The sequence below is a fragment of the Adiantum capillus-veneris genome, chromosome 10, assembly GCF_014529385.1.
Source record: "Adiantum capillus-veneris isolate H3 chromosome 10, ASM1452938v2, whole genome shotgun sequence".
NCBI classification, from domain to species: Eukaryota; Viridiplantae; Streptophyta; class Polypodiopsida; order Polypodiales; family Pteridaceae; genus Adiantum; species Adiantum capillus-veneris.
In genome coordinates, this window is record NC_140940.1 from 96,024,616 (window position 1) to 96,045,287 (window position 20,672).

The 20,672-nt window shown below is 42.6% G+C and overlaps 1 protein-coding gene across 1 annotated transcript in view; it reads left to right on the plus strand.

Moving 5' to 3' along the window:
- Positions 1-9,064: 9,064 nt before the first annotated feature.
- LOC147449298 (uncharacterized) overlaps positions 9,065-20,672 on the plus strand; it is a 38,217-nt gene continuing 26,609 nt past the window's right edge. Inside the window, exons 1-2 of the mRNA XM_086521782.1 lie at positions 9,065-10,408; positions 10,487-10,599. Coding sequence (XP_086377908.1) covers positions 9,490-10,408; positions 10,487-10,599 — 1,032 coding nt within the window. The 5' untranslated portion in view covers positions 9,065-9,489. The remainder of the gene's footprint in view (positions 10,409-10,486; positions 10,600-20,672) is intronic.

Below are 20,672 nucleotides of genomic sequence, written 5' to 3' on the forward strand. Positions count from 1 at the left end.
TCTCGTTGGGCTTTCTGGAGCTGAGAGGCTACACCCCAAAGTACTCCCTCTCGTATGTATTCTTTCAAGAACAGTCTCCTAAGAGTAGGGTAAATCGTTTTTTCTTCCACCCTTAGGGTTCTATACCAATCCCCTACCTTCCCACTTAAGGTTAGACTTAAAGCATTGCTCTTATGTAGGTCATTGTGTTCTCCTAGAGAATCGCATATTTGTTCAAACACTTCGATATGCTTTCTCACATCCCCATCTCCACTAATTTTTTGTGTGAGCTTGGCTATTTGTATTGCCTTACTTCTAGGTTCTTTATCAGGCGTGTTACGCATATTCTCAGCGACAGATCGACCAATAGCTTGAGCAAATGTTGCCAAGTCACCTAAGTGAGCAGGCACCGTGGGTGGAGGTGCTCCAGAGACTACATGTGGAGTAGGTATTGGCATTGGGCTTGGCGCATAGGAAGCCCTTGGGTTCCACGTTGGGTACGATGTTGTGCCATGTGGTGGCCCAAAGTTCATATGTGTGGCCCTAGGCATTGCAGACGTCGGATGTGACATGCTAATGCTAGCCGGTATAGTCCCATGGAAATAAGAACTTGGGTATTGTGGTTGTGGAGCATAGGTTGTTGAAATAATGGGAGGAGTAGAGACTACATGAGTACGAGGACCCATGGGTGCATACGATTGGTACACACTTGTAGGAACTGTTGGTGCAGGCATTGAGCTACCATGTATCGGTGCTTTACTAACAAATGAGGTCCATGGCATGTTTCTCGGCATGCCCATCATTGGGGTAGGCATGGTAGCCGTGGTGTCATTAAGGGAAAGATGAGCTAGACTTGGAAAGGTGAAGCTATCACTTGTGGGCTCAGATTGCACTGAGACCCCTGGCGAAACAACATATGGAGGATCCATCGGACTTACCGAGGGAGTCTCCATTTGCGATAAGGTCGGTTGTTTAGCCTTTCTTGTATCCAAGAATCTCATGAGACCCGTTGAGGGCATGTTGATCCTCTTGTTCTGTCTCTCTAACTCAATGACCCTATGGATGACCTCACAAACTCTTTGTTGTTGATTCTCCACACTAGTAGCGCCCATTGTGGATTGTAGGACATCTAACCAACCCACGTGATAGGTGTGACCTGTGTATAGGTCGGTCAGAGTTTTCGTTTGTAGTTCGTACTCCCAGTTCTCATTTAAGAACACTCCATCTAGGATTGAGGTGCTAGGGGTGTCCTTTGAGCTAGATGCAATGTTGGTTTCTAGTGGTTGGCCCTTAGCGGTTGCTAAGTCAGGAGCACTCGATTGCTCTCTTAGCAAGGATATTGACATAAGGGCTTTCGCTTTTAACTCTCTTCGTTGCTCCGCCTTACGTAAGCTCTCGACTTCCTTTTCCCTCGCTGCAAGGATATATCGCTCAACCTCTTGCACTTCGGCAAGGCTTCTACCATCGGGTAATATGACCTCGGAGGGAAATAACTCTGAAGAGTCAGGAGGTGCAGTGAATGAAGTATTCACGTGCACATTCTCTAACGGTATAGGGTCTACGTTGGTCACGAATGGAGAATTTACTTCCCCACCCCCTCATTTACATCATTAGCTCCATGTTTGGAGCGAGTGGCTCTACTAAAGGTTTCCTTCAGGCGGCTAAGCATGCTCGGCCCGGACTGCGGGCCCATGGCATGCATGTCTTGGCTTGAGCTATCGGGATTAGGCATTGGGAAACCCTCCATGACATCGTAGTCAGAGGAAGAGTCACTAGCCGCTATGTTCGGGTCTTGGTTTGTACTACCTTGGATCCCCGTCGAGGGCCCGGAACCTAAAGTAGGTGGATATTGAGAACTCGCGTAAGTCGAAATTCTCTCTAGTTGCTCTGTCTCTAGCACACGATCAAAGCGTAGATGCATGTGCCTTTGGCACCCTACAAGCGTCGGCGAATAACCTCGAAGGTTAACCGCTTACCTTTTTTAAGCGTCCGTTTTCACTCGTGTTTTTTATGTTTTTAATGTTTTTTTAATGTTGATTTTTTTGATTAAAGTGTGTGATAGCTCAAAATGAGCGTATCACTTAGAGGGTCACTGTATGCTTTTCAACACAATTTTCGGGCATCTGAAGTTCCGTTGGTCCTAAAAAAATCGATTTTTAGCTACGTGTGAAGCTAAAATTCGTAACTTTTAGAAGGCGACTGAGGCCTAGGCCTGAGCGTGAGCTTGGGCTTGGGTCTCGGAGATATTTTCGATCTCGGTCCTACCTTTAATTTTTTTAATTATTATTATTATTATTTTTAAGGATACGATCGCCGCGGCCTGCGCGAGAGCACACACACACACTCTATCTACCTACTTCTAACTAATACACCTACTGTTACACACTAACACACTCTATTAGCTCTCACAGATCTACTTCCTACTTATTGTACATTACATTACATAGAAAACTAACAACCTTAATACATAGAGAATAAACACGGTACCTTTGAAAACTCCATTAACAAAGAAAACTAACAACCTTAATACACAGAGAATAAACACAGTACCTTTGAAAACTCCATTAACAAAAAAACTACACAGTATAACACAAAATCTTTCTTCTCAACACACACACCCTCCTTCCTTACCTTTCCTACAATTGAAATTGCACCACAAAAGAAGCACAGAGTGCCATTCAAGCTTAGTGTATGGCATTCCCCGACAACGGCGCTAAAAATGTGCGCGTATGTCGCGCGTGTCAATGCAAGAAACTTGCCGATACACCGTGTGCGAGCCACAAATGGCTCCAAGCACACAACAAGCCTAAACTAGTAAGCTCAAAGATGACGATGGTGTGTCACTCACCGCTCTACGCTTGCTTCGTGGAGGATTCCTCGCTACGAAGAAGAGGGAGACGCCGCTACGCCGCGCTCAACCGCCTCGCCGCCGTTGTGCTGCCACAATGCTCGATCGCACTCACTCTCTCTCTCTCTCTCACGCATACACACACACACACACACACACACAAGGAGATAATGAAGAAGAAGAAGATGGAGATGGAGCAAGAGCACTCTTCAATTGCACAAATGAGAGAATGAGTGAATTTTAGGTTTAGTTGACTTTTATATGAGCTCGCCCCATTCACACTTGGGTGTCCAAGCTTAGCCAACTAATCCTTTGAATGTTCCAGTTAGAGTGCGCCTCTCATCGGCGATCACTCTTACCCTTTCCCTATTGGACCGACAAGCAAGGTACCTGACTTTACCAAGTAAATAATACAACGTCCGTCGTAGGTGATATGGTGTCCGTGAGCCGTGAGGGTTATCAACATTGCTTGATGAGATGATCATTTGACTTACATTGATAGCATTTCATCTTTCCTTTATCTTTGGACTTCTCAAAAATATTGCTGCTTGAAGAAGGAGCAATTGTGGAGGTAGGCCTCCTTCTTGAAGTAGATGGAGGTGGCAACATAGGTAGTCTTCTTTTGTTGTGCAATCACAAAACTCATGTTCAACAACACATTGTTTAGCCGTGTTTTCTAAATTGGGCCTCTTGCAAAAATACAGAGACAAGACCATTAAACTTCACATCATCACTTTTTTTCTCTTTAACAAGTCCAAAGCTGAAGGCAAAAGTATGCTAAAAACTTAGCAAAGCATTTAGAGCTGTCCACACAAGAGAATTATCAAGAATGACCTCATCAATATCAGTTAATTTCTCATTGAGATATTTAATCTACTTAAGAAAATCATACATATCATACTCCTCATGCATAATTTTTTATTCTAGCTTCTGCATAGGTCGACAATTTTTACCAAATCATGGCTTGCATACAAAGAAGCTAGTCTATCCCATGCCTGCATACAAAGAAGCTAGTCTATCCCATGCTTGTCTTATTGAGATATTTAATCTACTTAAGAAATCCATACATATCATACTGCTATGCATAACTTTTGATTCTAGCTCCTTGCATAGGTAAGCATTTTTTACCAAATCAGGGCTTGCATACAAAGAAGCCAGTCTTATTGATCTTTTTTGTTGTTCATGAATTCATGCTAAGAGAATGTGTGGAGTAATGGAGCGCTTAACAAAAAACATGGGCTTGGGCATCTTTAGCACTCCACTGTGTTTGCTCACCAACAAACAACTCTAGTAGTGGAATTGCTAGAACCTACACCAGTAGAACAAGACCTGGTCGTACATCATAACCTTACACAATGTTCCAAATACTGTGTAAAAAGGAGATGTTGTATCATGTGCACCCAATGTGAGTAGTTGTCCCCACTGAGTGTGTCCTATGGAGACACCATGCGAAAAAGATCACTGTTGTCAATCATGGCCGATGATTGTACTTGATGCAAAAGTTGCATGTGTAGATGAAAAGCTAACAAACCTCACCTATGCTATATAGCAGAGCCCATATAACTAAAATGTACCTATTTTGAAAGAAAATTCATTGTTGAAAAACCTACCCAAAAGGATGAAATTGCAGGCATAGTACTACCACTACTAGAAACGGAGATCAAAATGAGCTCAAATCAAAATCATAACAATACCAAGCTCTATGAACTTTTTGGAAGGCTATGCCACCCTACAAATGTTCACAAAAAATCACATGAAGCCAAGAGGGTGCTACTGGTGTTGCCTTGGATTTTGAAGCCCATTCTGATACTAGCTGTTAAAAGTACGACTTGATGAATGCACACGAAGATGGAGAAGATGAAGAGAAGATCAAGAGCATACAAACATAGGAAGTAGTATTACTATAAATGTGACAATACATGGACAAGGCTTCCCTTGTGGTCACACACATCATTACCATGATACAATACCACAAAGTGACAATCAATCAATCTATCAGAGGGTTTGTCTTGAAATGCGGTAGGTTTGCATTTCTAAAACAATATACATATTGGATACATACATCTTTGCTACCCAACAAAAAACACAAGACACATATACTCCACTACAAATTTACACTTGTTGCCAATGCTTCATGCCACACATATATGACCACTCATTGCAACTTTCAAGGTGGTAGAGCTGTCAAACTTGCAATAGAGTGCATTGGAAATGCTCACTTGAGTCACACCCTTACTATCCAAATAGAACACACAAGCTTGCATGGCCTCCTACCACAACACAACATGCATGTCCTCACATCACCTACAACCCAAACACAACCTACTAGACAAGAAAACTCCATGGACAGAAATAGATGCTACACGAGCAAGGAATGCTATCAAGAGAGAAGAAGCGTTGGATAGTGATCTCACATATCACACTTGCTATGACCCCAACCTAGACTCACTTCTTCATAGTGCATATCTGCTGATGCCATTAACCCTAACCCTAGAACATCATAAAAGAAAAGACTTTCCTCCATTTCTTGATAAAAATTAGCCTCCCCTTGAGTGCAAGCAAGTGCTCTTAGAGATGCATCACATTATCTTCGATGCGGTAGTGAAAAATGAGTGGAAAAAAGGGGTTGCAAACTAGGGAGATGAGAGCTCTACCTCCTAGCCTTAAAATGCATTGAAAGTAGACACATAGTCCTTCCTTGGGAGGCAAAAATGAAAATATCCTCCGTATCCAAGGAGGATGTCTTCGACAAATTTTATTTTTTTGGGATTGGGCTTCATAAAGTAAAACCGACTCAAAATAAAATATGTTTTCCGTTTGTTAAACATATCTATTTTTTAATTTGATGTCAGGATGGGTCTTAAAATGCTGTCTTTATGTATAAGAAAAAAGTGTAGAAAATAGAATACTTCTTCATATAAATTTGCTAATCTCTCAATTGAGAATAACTATTGTCTTCACATTGACTTAACCTCTTTTTGTAGAATATGTGAAAAGAAAGAGGGCTTATACGCAGCTATGGCAATGAAGAGCAAGGACATTAATTGAATAGGATATTCTATCGTTTTAATTAAAAAATATGCAATTTTTGATTTTGAAAAGAAAGTGCAAAATTGTTAGCATGAAGGAGCATCCTTACATAATTTAGTATGATCAGTTACCAAGGCGAATCTACTAACATAATATGGCGGAAGGGCTCCCCTTTACACGTGTCACAATCTACGACCTGAAGACTAAAGTCCAAAATGAAAACAAGCCCAGTTGCATGCGATAAAGAGGGAGAGAGGGGGAGAGAGCTTCGGCGGCCGGCCGTACTATTAGACACAATGGCCTTTGCAAGATGACAAAAGTGTGTGTTTGGTCCCCCAATTAATGCCCCCCCCCCTTCAACACTAAATAAAGGGTGGTTTAGACTACATAGAAAGCAATAACGGGCAAGGATGTGCCTCCAACATGGCATGAATCAATTTGCACAAAGGAGAAAGCTTGCTTTTCTAGACCCACAATTCAAAAAAACAAGTCACCTCAACACCTCGATAAAAAAATCTCGAGTCTTTTTTTGCAACCCTTGATGTGGGCACATGTTGATTTTATATCTCACCTTTGACACTGGTCCATATGAAAGAGTGCCACTGGTTCCGAGAGTATGCGACACCGTAGTTAATGCCTCTCGAACACTCCATTGAAGTGGGAAAACAAATTGACCTTGCCATGTGGCTTTTATTAAACAAGCATAATCCAATGGTCCACACTTGCTCTCTAAGGGTTCCACGAGTCTACTAGGACGTTATCTAGGCAAAAAAGAAAAAAACTAACTTAATAGTGGTAAACCTAGCCCTGGTACAAGATACACACTAGCAGGGATGTGTGTGTCGGAGACAATGGGCTTTCAAGACAATACTATGGAATCTACATACTTGAGTGCACAAGTACCCTTAGCCTTTGTCATTCATGCAGACAAACTGAGGTGAGGTGTATATATGGATATACTTCCTGAAATTGCAGTGTCTATATGTACAATTCTTGAGAAATGTATATATGCACTCATCTCCTGAAAATTGTAGTGTCTATCTATACATCTTTTAAAACATATATTTTAACAATAGGGTTCTACATGTTCATATGTGCAATGTTGACACAATAGGTCTCTGTATTATATATTATATATGCACTCATCTCCTGAAAATTGTAGTGTCTATCTATACATCTTTTAAAACATATATTTTAACAATAGGGTTCTACATGTTCATATGTGCAATGTTGACACAATAGGTCTCTGTATTATATATTACCTAACTTGTCCTTACAAAGAGCTTTTGGCCACACATGGAAAGAAAGTGTTTTCTCTTGACAACTGAAGGTAGCATTAGAGAGTACTATATGTAATAGCAAAAGCTACATGGTACTTGGAACGTCCACTTCTTGTCTTTTTATAGAGCTTATTGTTTTAGTACTTGGCTTGGGCACCAATTTCTAGAGAATGCCCATGGCCCAGGCCCCATAGTGCCTTATAAAATTTCAAAAACCTAAATATGCAAAATCTAAAGGGGAATTGACAAAATTTTTTTTTAATGTTTTGTAAAATTTTAACCTCTTAATTTTAGTTTTAAGGGCACAATTTGAGAATTTGTAGGTGGGATTACACCATAGCATAGAAACCCATAGTATAGGAAGAAGGTGTCTACTTGCTACCAGCTCCATATTTTGATTTCCATGTTCGTAGGCCTAAGGCATCGCATTTATAGTCATACCATCTTTTGCCATGAGCTTACTCGTAAGCGGTCATAACGATGATTCATTACCCCTAAATCTTGAGTAACATAACACATACAACTAATCCCCTATTATTACCTCTACTTGCACTTGTGGTGTTGGTAGAGATTGAATGATCAAAGGCTCGTCGCAAAGCTATTAAGAACAATTAGAATAAGGAGATGGGTTAGGACTCCTCAGAGTATTTGTACAAAGGCGGTGGGAAAGTGCAACACTTGTGCTAGGGGTGATATCTAGTCTTGTAAGAGCGACATGGAAGGCATTTTCTTACATATGGGAGTGGGAGATTCCCTCTCTAAATCACTTTTAAGATATGCCTTAATACCAAGGGTTAACATCAACCATATCTACTAAACTACTTGCAACGGAGGGATTTTGCACATTCCTTGCATCCACAAGTCTTATTTAATAAACTTCCTTCTAGGGAGGGATTCATTCCTTGCATCAACAAGTTCAGGGAGGCGATCTCTCATTTTACCTTTGTCGTAGATTAAAGGTAGAGTCTAGGCACGAATAAAACTAGGATTGATTCATCATAATCGCTCTGCTAACTTTGCCAAGATTAGAAACGCGATTACAACATTGATGACTAGGTTTTGCCACACAATTTATCTATTTTCCCCTGTCCTTGATGAGCTACACTTCATAAAATACACTGCTATACCAGGAAAAAAAGGGACAATTACCAAAACACCCTTCTAATTTGTGAAAATTCCCAAAATACCTCTCAAATTTCAAAAATTCCCAAGATACCCACTAATATTTTGTCATAAATTCCCAAAATGCCCTTCAAGTATTCCAAAATTTTCAAAATACCCCTAGTTGTGAGAGTAAATTTCTCCCTTTTTTTTTGGTAGCTTTTCATAAGAAGACCATTGTCTATGGTACAAGATGCTATAACTAGAATTTGAGTTGGCTTTGTAGGCTTTGAAGATGAATTGCTTCATTATTTTGAGACATAATTGCCTTCTTTTGCGAGATGTTTTGTGACAAATTACATGCTAAGCACTCAAAAATGGATCTCTATTGTAAAAAAGGAATAAAGATTAGAAAATATGAACAATCCAACAAAAATAGGTTTTTTGGGAATTTTTGAAATTTGAGGGGTATTTTGAGAATTTTCACAGATTAGAGGGGTGTGTTGGTACTTTCCCAATAGTCCAGAAAATTTGAAGGGCAAGACTGCTTGTCAATAATCAAGTTCTTTTGCCGAAACGATCAACCACCACGATCAACCACCACTTGGTTTAGAACGATTGAACTATTTTCAAACACTCCTTAAAAAAAAAAATCAAGCTCTTTCGCATGCCAAACTTCAAAGGCACACTTGCCTTAGGCCCTAGGTTTTTTAGCACGAAAATCAAAGTTCCATCTCCTTTACAAGTACACTATATACTCATTTTTGTGAGTGATAGAATGAGACTATGCACTATTTGCCATCGAGTACAGAGTATAATGTGGGTGCTCGCACGTTGGGCCCTGGGGGTTGGCTTGTCAGAATCGGCTCTCTCTCTCTCTCACCTTCCTCCTCGCTCTTCTCTACTCTGCTCGAGGAATCGGGCAGAGAGCTGGTCCCGCAGCGGAACTTTCCATGGTCCGTTGCTTTCCTTCTGCACATGCCAAAAGATCGCAATCAGTGATGCTTCTCCTTTTCGGCCCTCGTTGAGGAGAACACTGCCCTGCAAAATACGCCCTCCGATCATCAATGAAGCTTCTATAAGAAACCCGCTCCCTCCATCGCCATTTTCTGAAAGAACCATACATCCGAGATCATGGCCGTGAACTAGGAGCAGGAAGGTCTCCATACACACCGTCCGAGATCATGCCCGTGAATTAGGAGCAGGAAGGTCTCCATACACACCCTCTATACGAAGCTCAAAGCTTTCACGATGGTCCATACTCTGGTCTTACTTCAAAATGTCCCTTACCCCACTGGTTTCTTCATCTGCGACCTCTGCCGCGAGAAGGGCAGTGGCTCTGTCTTTCACTGCAGTGCTTGTCATTTTGACCTCCATCCAAGCTGCATTGCAACAGGTGAACAGATCTCCCACTTTTCTCATTTCAAGCACCCTCTTTACATCGAGACCCTCGCAAGCAACAAGACACACACCTGTGATGTGTGTGGTGACCCTGCGTTCCCTCTTGTGTACCATTGTGATGAGTGTGACTTTGATATGCATCCTCATTGTGCTCGTGCTCCCCGTTTCATCCAGCACTCTTGTCACAAGCACATCTTGCAGCTCATGCCAAAAAAGGATGCCTACTCAGGCTCGTGCTGGTGTGATGTATGTGGCAAGGAAGCTATTGATCGAGTGTATCACTGCTCTTCTTGTGATTTTGACCTCCACATATTTTGCGCAATGCTGCCATGTAACCCCTACCATTCCAAGCATCCTGAGCATCGACTAAAGCTTTTCAACAAACCTGATACCCGCTTTCGCAAAGCGTCATGTGCAGAGTGTGGCAAGGATGTTTCTAAATGGGCATATGGGTGTGAATCTTGTGGGTTTTTTCTGCACGTGGATTGTGCAAATATTCCACGACATGAGGTAGCTGCTGTTCCTACTTCAGTTTTAGGTGATTCGACTACGTTAGCTACCTCCAGTGATATAGAGACAGTAATGAAGATGATGGATAGGCTTTTGGTTTCATCAGCAGAGACTGTCACTGCCAGTGAGGGGACTGCTGCTCGCAAAGTAATGAAGATGCTTGAACAGCAACATCAAGGTGTTCCAGTTACTTTATCCCCTGCTGCATCTGCTCTTACTCGATCTGGAGATAGAAACACTTGCCCAACTTGCTTGGAAGGTATTCTTTGTCCCTTTTTTAATTCCTCAATCCTTGGCTATTGCTGGTCTGAGTATTATGGTCGTGCTTTTTGTTTAGATTATGCATGTAACAAGCAGAGAAGAGACTTAAGATGCGGCCATCACTTCCATACTGGCTGTATTCTTCGATGGTTGGATAGTAGCAACCGCTGTCCTGTGTGTCGCCAACAGGTTAGTTAGTTGTTTGTTCTCTTTGAGACTTTGTCAAGTGCATTGCGTTCTAGTTGTTTGTTGGCTTCTAGCCCGTGGTTCTAGCATATCCTGCCTTTTTTCTTATGAATAATTGACAAGTCTTGACAATTCTAAATTTTGTCTTATCCAATGCCTCACTTTGGTCCCTAAGGTAGGGGATTGCTAGTGGATTTAGATGAAGAGCAGTGGTCACAGGGTTGTTCCTCAGTAGATGATCAAATCATGTGCATGAATTGATAGAGATTATCTCTATCAATCTTCAACATCAGGATCACTCTTAGCTTGGTGATATGTTTTATTAGCAAACTCTCACCCATACAAATTTCCTTGTTGTTCAGGGCAGGATGACATGGCACTATTCCCGCCTTCGTGGTAATATATATATATATATATATATATATATATATATATAGATAGATAGAGAGTTCCAATTCTCCCATGATTTGCAGTAACTCGCCACTCACCAGACTCCTCTACTCTCTCATCTCTGTTGCGCCTCACTATGGATTTCGCCAAAAGTCCCCCTCTGATCGCTCGTCTCCCTGGCCAAGATTTGCATCTGCAGCCAGATACCCTCAGCTTGCTGGTTTTCTTACCGCTACCAATGCTGGTTTTTGCTTGCTGCCCACTGCCCCAGTTGTTGCCAACTGAGCTGCCCCTGCTGCCCGCTTCAGGCCAGGCAGCCCGTGACTTGCTTGCCTTCAGTAGCCCTGTGTATGGTGCAGTGCGCACTCAGCAAGGAAGGCATTTTTTGTTTTCCTTCTCACTCAATTGTCAGCTTTCTTCACACAAGGCCAATCTTCACTTTGCCGATGTTCTTCTCACCAGCCGATGTAATTGCTACCGCCACTACATAGGTCTCCACTGTCGATGCTGCAGCTGTGGCCACTGTTGCTGGAGCAGCGGATTTCTTTGGAGCTTTTTTTTAATGCCCTCAACTTCGTCACTTTCATTGCTGATGTGGCTTTGTCGGCTTTCTCCCTGGTGATTGCTTGCAATTTTTCTTTTTTTGTTTCTTTCTCTGGTTTTTGCTTTCCTTTTTGTTGTCTTTGGCTACACATCTTTCCTTGCTTTGGGGTGTGTGCGTGGTGGGTGGGTGTCTGTGTCGTGTAGGTGAGTGGAACTTGGATTTTGCGTGCTTTGATTTTTTGTGTTTGTTATTTCAAGGCTTGCTTTGGGTTGTGTATGTGTGGCTGGATGTGTAAAGCTTTCCTTGTCAATATGGCTTTCTTTTTGTTTGATATCCCGATTATTTTTGCATTTCTCTTTTTGTATTCATTTGTCTCGTTTTGGGTTTTGGTCTTTTGTTTCTCTTGGATGTTGTGTGGCAGGGTGTTGGATGCACTTGGGGTTGGAGCTCTGCTCTCTCTACCAGATTTATACCGGTGGACTTCTTGTGCGGGCCTCGGAGCTTCCTGAGAGAGAGAGAGAGAGAGAGAGAGAGAGAGAGAGAGAGAGAGAGAGAGAGAGAGAGAGAGAGAGAGAGTCCTGAACCAATCAACCTTGGCAATGAATAACTGAATGTGTATACACTGGAGGCAAGGGGTTGCTTATATAGCAACCTCATTAATTTGCCCTACCCAGACTTTAACAAATAAGTAAAATAAATACCTAAAAGCCAAACTAAGTAATGGGATCACATTGGGCAATTCAGTTGAGATGCCAAAACTCTACCACCCTCTCTGCAGCTCATACGGGACACCAAGTTGATGAAGAAGCTAACACATGGACACCCCAGAAGTGGCCACCAACTGGATGCACCTCGGCGTTGCTCCCCTCAACTTTGTACCTGAGAATAATGCCTTGAGCATCGGTTGCCTTTGTAGAAAACTCGAACTGTAGACCACACTACGTCCAATAATCCCCATTCGTGAACTGTGAACAAATCACGTCCAAAATATAAAACTCGAAGATAATGAACTGTGGAACACATCTTGTCCATGATCCGACCAACTGCAATGGATTAGTGCACTCATCCATAGTGTTTTAGATACATCTGATTGGTTTCCTTCTGAATGCATGTGCATTGAACTCCGACCTACCAATCCAAACATCGATAACTTGAACTCCAACACAAGGGTCCGAATTACTTATACGGAGCACTGCTTGCCCCTCTCTGCCACTCACAAGCCTCTCTTTGGCTGAAGGTAGTGGTGACACTTGCACTTTGACTAGAAATATGACGTCGAGGCCACTGTGGCCGCCGCCACGTGTGCCATGCCGATCTCCTCTGTCAAATCTTTATTACCGTAATCTCTGTCCAGCTTGCCTTTCACTTTGTCTTTGTGTGAGTTCCTGTTTGTGCCTTTGGTTTCAAACTCCCGAGCCAAACAAAGCGTCGTGTCACATTTATATTAATGGTTGTCGGACCTCGTGGGTACCGAGGCAGCTAATTGAGTAATGGTACTGACATCCTTGTCAAGCTTGCCTTTGCCATTGTCCTCTAGCAAACTCGTCCATTTGCTTTTGGCTGCACAATCTCAAGCCAAACAATTTACCGATTTCTTGGAGAACTGTGCCGAAGCATAGGCCGCTAATTGGATGATTGATCTGCTATCCATAGCCACTTGTTGGTTTTGGTCGCTGTCGGCCGTGGGCGCTCGAGCAAGGGAGGGCCATGTTGAAGTTGCAAAGTCCGGTAATTTGGTACCTTCTCGTACTCCAAAAAAAATGGCCACATGAACCAAGCCGAAAATTCTCCAAACTGTCCCTCTCTTAAGGTCCAAACTCTGTTCGCCTTTCTGTCTCCCAAGCCGCTCCGAGAAACTTCCTCTATTGCCTTTTCGTCTCCCAAGCCGCTTCACAAAGCTTCGCTCCAGGTTGAACCTCTTTCACACCTCTCAAAGGTGCCCACACAAGTCCCAAGTACTTTTCGAAACTTTGCCCAAGGAGGTGATTCCCAAAAATCACTCTCCAACACACCAGCTGCAAAAACAACGTTTCAAAACACTAGGTCGCAGAGGGAAAGAATCGACGTCAAAGGGGTGGGAGTCGATGCTGTCGGACGCGTTTTAAAACTCTCTGGGTGGTTGGGGGATCCCGAGCGGCTGTGGACTCCAACACGCGTCTCAAGATGCAGGGGAGGAAGAGCAGGTTGCCATTGCGTCACTGTGGTTGTCGGACAACGTTTTGATACGCTCGCAGGGTAGAGGGGGGGACACCAAGGGGCTTGGCAGCTAGCATTTTGAAATGCTGCAGGAGGTTGAGGGAGGGGATCCGTGATAGCAGCGTTTTAAAATGCTAGAGCAGAGAGGTTGGGGGTGATTGTCGGTGACATGGAAGGTCTCTTCTTCTCATTGGACAACTCAACGCCAAGGGCTTCAATCACGGAGCTACACCAAGCGGCTGACAGAAATAGAGAGAGAGATAGAGGGAAAGGTAGAGGGACATATAGAGGGACATTTCAGAAGCAGAGGGAGAGAGAGAAAGAGAGAGGGAGAGGGCCAAACCTTCTAAGGACGTAGACCTGCGTTATGTCGAAGATGGGTCGGCTTTCTGTCGGAGACGCAGACGACGGCTCTCTCTCTCTCTTTCTCTCACTCTTTGACGCGGTGTGGTTTTTCTCTCTCATGACCTTTATATGTGACGTACAAGAGTATACGGGCTCAATAATGACCGCACGTGCGACAGCATGCAATTATATTCTATTTTATAGTAACACGTGGGGCGCCGCTGTGTATCCGTTATAAGTGTGATTTTGAGAGAGAGAAAGAGAGAACCATAGAGAGAGAGAGAGAGAGAGAGAGAGAGAGAGAGAGAGAGAGAGAGAGAGAGAGAGAGAGAGAGAGAGGGGGGGACTCATCACTGTGAGAGAGAGAGAGAGAGAGAGAGAGAGAGAGAGAGAGAGAGAGAGAGAGAGAGAGAGAGAGAGAGAGACAAAAAGCAATGGAGGAGACACCTCCCATGGAGTTTCTGCAAACTCCACCAACAAAAGGTGATCTCTCACTCTGTCTCTCTGTATTTCCAACAGTTGGTAGCAAATTGTGTGTGTGTAAACAAAGAAAAACCCATACTGTTGTTCAACACACACACACACACACCTCAACACATACTTACATAGACAGACACATACACACACAGAGACACTCTCTCTCTCTCTCTCTCTCTCTCTCTCTCTCTCTCTCTCTGTGTGTCTCCGTGTACTAACGGCGCGCAGAGCCAACCAAACACTGGCTGTAGATCTTTCCGCGCGTCTATAGTAAATTTATGACTCTCTCTCTCTCTCTCTCTCTCCCCCCCTCTCTCTCTCTCAATTGTACTTAAGGCGCGCGTAGAGAGTTGTAAAAAGTATGTTTTTGTCTATGCGCGCCTTTAGTACAAAGAGACACATACACACAGAGAGAGAGACACAGAGAGAGAGAGAGAGAGAGAGAGAGAGAGAGAGAGAGAGAGAGAGAGAGAGAGAGAGAGAGAGAGAGAGAGAGTGAGACTTGTCATGTTTTCTGATGAATAGGATTAAGGTCCAGTAGGCAGAAGAGGCTGAAACCAGACCTAGAGCTTGTGCCAAGATTTCAGCTTTTGCAGGCTCAATTGCTTAATGTTTCTGCCAAAAGAACTGTTGACTTTTGTCAGGACATATCTGAAGAAGAGTCAATTGGTGAAGATCAATCAGAGAGGTCACCAGGCCAAGAGGATCCCTCACCCTACAAGGGTCCCTCACCCTCTACAGTACTTGTCAAGAAAAATACAAGAAAGAGGAATATAGACTTCTCAGATGATGCAGATGTGCCAGAAAGCAGTCCCTGTGCAACTAAAGGTAAAGCCAAAGAGGATGTGTCTTCTCTGGAAGACCCGGCTGCAACTGATGAGAGGCTGTTCGATTTTGCAGCATCTTGTGGTGCTGGGGACAAATTTGATCTAGTTCATTCTATGTTTACCCCAAAGTTTGACATTGAAGACTTGTTAGCTCAGCACAGTGAATTCTTGCAGTCCTACAGAGATAAATTTGAAGTGATGGTGCAGGTAGGGAGGGTTGTTCTGCCCACTATGACTGTTGTGCATTTAAATGACTGTGGTGGAAAGGGACAGGGACTGAAGAAGTATAGGGAATTACCACCTGCTTGCCGACATTCAGCCTGCCCTTTGCACCAAAAAGAGTGCAAACTTATTCAGGAATCCTTTGGCTTTATGATTTACCTGAACAGCCTGTTTGGATTCCTCATGCAGAATCCTGATGAGGTGTTAGAGGAGCAGGATGCAGCACCAGATGAAGAATGCGAGGAGACAACACATATACAAGAAGTCGAGGAGGTTGAAGATACAGTCGACCTTGAGGTTGAGGCAATTGAAGTACAAAGAAGTAAGATGCTCTCTGTGAAAACCACAGAAATCAAACTACCTTTGGATGTCAGTAACTTCACTGAGAAGCATGCTCAGATGATGCTGCCTGCTGTGCCTGACTTCAGGATTGGAGACAATACCTATATGTTTTTACATGATGTGCAAAGCATCTTTTATTGAAGGGAGGACTTCTCCCTGGCTATCATTTCCAGAGTCCAAGAGGAGAGGAGTGGATTTGTTTCAGAGGATAGTAGTGATGATGAGGCAATGGAAACATCCAGCAATCGAATGGAATGCCTCCGAAGATGCTTTGAGAAAGCTGAAAAATACAAGGAGACACTACCTGATGAAGCCACCTTCCAAGCAATAAGACAAAGCCTAAGACCATCAACAAGTAACAAAGAAGTGGAGGATTGGTTTAACCATTCAGGTCAGGGGTCAACTACATCTGTAGACCTGTGGCAGGAAAACCTCTTTTTGCAGGATGAGAGCTTCATGGTAACTCTGTGTGTGTGTGTGCGCGCGTGTGCGTGTCACTTACTCTGACATGATATGTGCAGTCTTGGATTGCTGACAAGGATGACTTCCTTCGACGGCGGACTCGAGAGTATCGTGGAAGGGATGCGGCCCTAGCGCAGTACCTTTCAAAGCTTTGCGAGTCGCCGATAGTAGTTTTTCACAATTTCATGTCACAAGAGGGTTCAATAGCAACTTACACATTCAAGACACTATCACGCTTCTTGGGTAGACCCGTGCTGCCCAAAAGTGCAGATAAAGTCATTCTTGTGGACAAAGTGTTTGCTAGAGATTGTTTTGGTTACTGCCCGGGCTATACAGGTGGTCGGGCAGCGTATTACTAAACTTACACAGCAATGGCACTAGCTCTTGGTAGACAAAACCCAGATGAACTTTTAGAGTATGGCAAACATCTCATGATTCGTTACAAAGGTGATGTGCCAAAAAACAAAATTGAACCTTCAAAATCTTGATACACTTTAAGTAGCAATTGTATAAGATCATGTATTACATAAATTTTGTACAATGTCATCCACTCAGAGTATCTTTCTCCACTTGTGGTTCACATACACCATTGTCTCTCTCCACCTTCGTTGACTTTCACGAGCACCGGAGTTGTTGTATGCCATTGATCTTTTAACTTTTTGTTGTTGTAAATGTCTGATGGCTTGTGCTGTTGCTGAAGAGGCCAAGACTTCTTTTGCCTACATTCGATGAATGATTCTACGATAGAACCATTCAAATAGTTCTCTCAAACTGTTAGCCTTGATTCGAGAGCCACCATGTCGTGTGTGCCTGAAATAAGCATTTCTTGCCATGTAATGAGACTTTTCTATCCCTTGGGTATTCCATATTGTCGGGTTCCCATACTTTTGTATAAAATATGGTAAATGATTGAAGATGATGTGCTGGATATGAAAACAGATTAGTTAGAATGTTTTACACTCACATAGTTGCACATAAAATAGAATCAAATACACGATAATACCATGTAGTGAGTAATTTGGGTGTCTGTCCATGATGTCTTGAATGATTTTTTGAGAAGGTTGAGATTCTCCTTGAACTTGTTCATATCACCTTGTGACTAGTCATCTTTGTCGCACATCAAAAATAGGATGTCTATTGATCGCCAAACCTCAGCCTTCGCGTTACGAGTAGTTGATTCTTGGTCTTTGACTGCAATATGTAGCTTTTTCCAGCTCTAATACTCTACCTTGCTAACATAAGATGTGTTATATATTTTTCCATGTTTTGTTAGCTTCGGATCTCTTGTACCTTGGGGTTTAGATAAAAACCTACGTGCCTTCACCCCACCGATGGATGGTTTGCATGGGACATCCTTCTCAGCAGTTGATCTCTTTTCATCCCGTTGGATTTTCACATTGTCACCATGAAGCCCCATATCCGACAGTACCAATTCTAAGCACTGTAGGGCTACTTGTCGCTCTGCTGAGTTCTTAATCTTCCAAGCAAACCCGATATATAAGTAGACCAATTTCTCCACAATTCTACAAAGGGCATGCATTGTACAGATGTGGACATTCACAAGTGGTATTTTCAAAACCGGTCGAAAAGCAGGGTCCTCAATGTGACGTGTTGGAGCTTTTCTCCACCACTTTGGGTCCATGACCTTTGCAGGCTCCATGCAGAACAAACACGGCGACTTTGCCATTGCACCCATTCCACAATTATGCATGCATTTTAATGTTTTGAGGTCACCTGCAAGATGCCAGTGAACTTGAAAGTCTCCCCTTCCATCTAGACGTAGTACCTCTCCCTGGTTAGTCTGTCTATCAATCACCTCCGGAATATTAGTTCGATGGAACACCCAATATAGAATCTCATTATCTTCTTTCTTTACCTGCAACACAAAATAAATGAGACTTAAGTAGATGTGAACATTTGAGCTTACATGAGAATCTCGCTTACCTCAAACACACCAAGCCACCATATATTAGATTCTGATTGAACACTAAAGTACAAAGGATCATCACTGGGACACTTTGAGAGGGCTCTATTCATTAAAGTAATCGTAACATGCTCTAGCTTTTTCTCTTTAACAAGCTCGCACTCATCCAATTTTAACACAAAATGTAATACCCCTCGTGACTCTTCAAATGTGATGTTGTAAAACTCCACCATTCTCTTTTGTAACATTTGCAAGTCCATAAAAATATTATTGAACTCATCATATGCCATGTTTGCTCCATGGCCACTGTAAGTTGCTTTAATATGAAAGGGCTGTCCAAGATAGTCTCCCTGTGCCTCGTTAAGCTAAAGCCTCTCTTTCCAAACACTTGAGGCTGATGGTAAAAGTTTGGATTTTATACCCTTTTTAACAAAGACGGATGAGACAGATTGTTGTATAGCCGAATATCCTCTTTTTCTTACACCAAGTGAATCAAGTGTGTCTTGTATCTCTTTTGCAAGCACTGAGTTCTCTGAAATAAAGCGGTCCACTACATTTCGTTGTAGGACCTTAAACTTCTTGTCATGTACTATATCTGCTGCTAGGCTTCTACTTATGAGTCGCTTCAATCTCTTTCCTATATTGGCTTTGGGGTCAATGTTTTCCTTGTTAGGATAGATTGAATCTCTACATGAAGACAATGCATAAGTAAATAACAGAAAATTTGTTTCACTAACACTATTTAGGCACATGAAAACAATGCATAACAAGAAAAAACAAAAAGATTACTTAACTAAGACAATGTAGCCAACCAAGAAGCATCACCTTAATGCTCGGATTCTTTTCTTGAGACCTCCGGATGCAACCTGCAATGTTTCAAGATTGCGCAATTTCTTCTTTCGGATACGACCACCCAAGATGGTGTCCTTCATTTGACAACTTCGTACCTTTCCTTTCAGTTCTTGTAACTCTGTTTTGTGTTGCAAAATGGTAACCTGATCCGTAGAATGTAAATGTGAAAGGCGAACAATCTCACATTGTTGAGCTTGGAGAATACCCTTATAAGTTTCAGCTTCTCTTGTAAGAGATTTACAATAACCCAGAAGGCTCTTTTCTCCATCACCAGCAAAGGTCAATAAGCTTGTAGGATTGACAAACGGTGGAGACGCATTAGTCATTGGATTCTTAGGGTAGAGAGCCTCTCGTCCGGATATCTATGTGTTTAGCTCCCTGAGCTTTGAGTGTGTTTATGGAAGCGGGAGGTATATGTGTGTTTGTTTTACTACGCTTAATCAATGGTTGGTACTCATTGTCCAAATCAATGTGAAGGTGATATTTTTCTCGTTTCTGGGTAACATTTGTGCCATTTGAGGAGTGCGCCATTAGCCAAATGTGCAGGTTTAATGGAAAGTGATAGCGGTTGCGCCTTCGTCCCTCCATGTTAGCCTCATTCCCTCCATGTGGACGAGGTTTATTCAATGCAGCTGAAAAGAAGATTATCCCTCAATCATTACGGACGAATGTGCAGAAGAGTAAAGAATCTACTTAAAGTACACTTTTTGAACTTTTACCATGAAAGACCCACCTCTATTATTCACCATATTTTCTAGAGAGAGAGTGCGAAAAATACATTTTCTTAGAAGGCCCTCCAAATGATCTCCGAAATTTCCTAATGGTACTCCTTTCTGTGTCAAGGTATGCAAAGGGGAAGCAACCTTTGTAAACTTTCGTATGAACCGCCTGTAGTACGAACACAGTCCCAAGAAGCTTCTAACTTCATGGACATTCCTCAAATTGGGACAATCACGGATAGTCTCTATTTTGGTCGGGTCCATTTCCACTCCTGATGTTGCTGACACAATGTGTCCCAAAAAGTGTATCTCCGGTAGGAAAAATTCACTTTTCTTTGCATTAATCACTAATGTGTGATCTCGTAATGCCTGAAAGACTTGAAGCAGATGATCTCTGTGTTCTGCCTCATTCTTGGAGAAAACAATGATGTTGTCAAAGAAAGTGCCAACAAATAGCCTGTACTCTCGAAAAATCTTGTCCATCATCCGGTTAAATGTCGCAGGATAATTGGTTAAGCCAAAAGGCATCACCAAAAACTCAAATAACCCAAAAGTCGTCCGAAAAGCTGTCTTGTAGACATCTCTTGGCGCTATCCTGATCTGATGATATCCACTCTTCAAGTCAATCCTGCTAAAGCACGAGGATCCCTGTAACCTGTCAAGTATATCATCGATCATAGGAATCGGAAATCTGTTCTTGATGATGATTTGGTTGAGAGCGCTATAATCGATGCACATTCTCCAAGATCAGTCTTTCTTCAAAACCAACAACACTG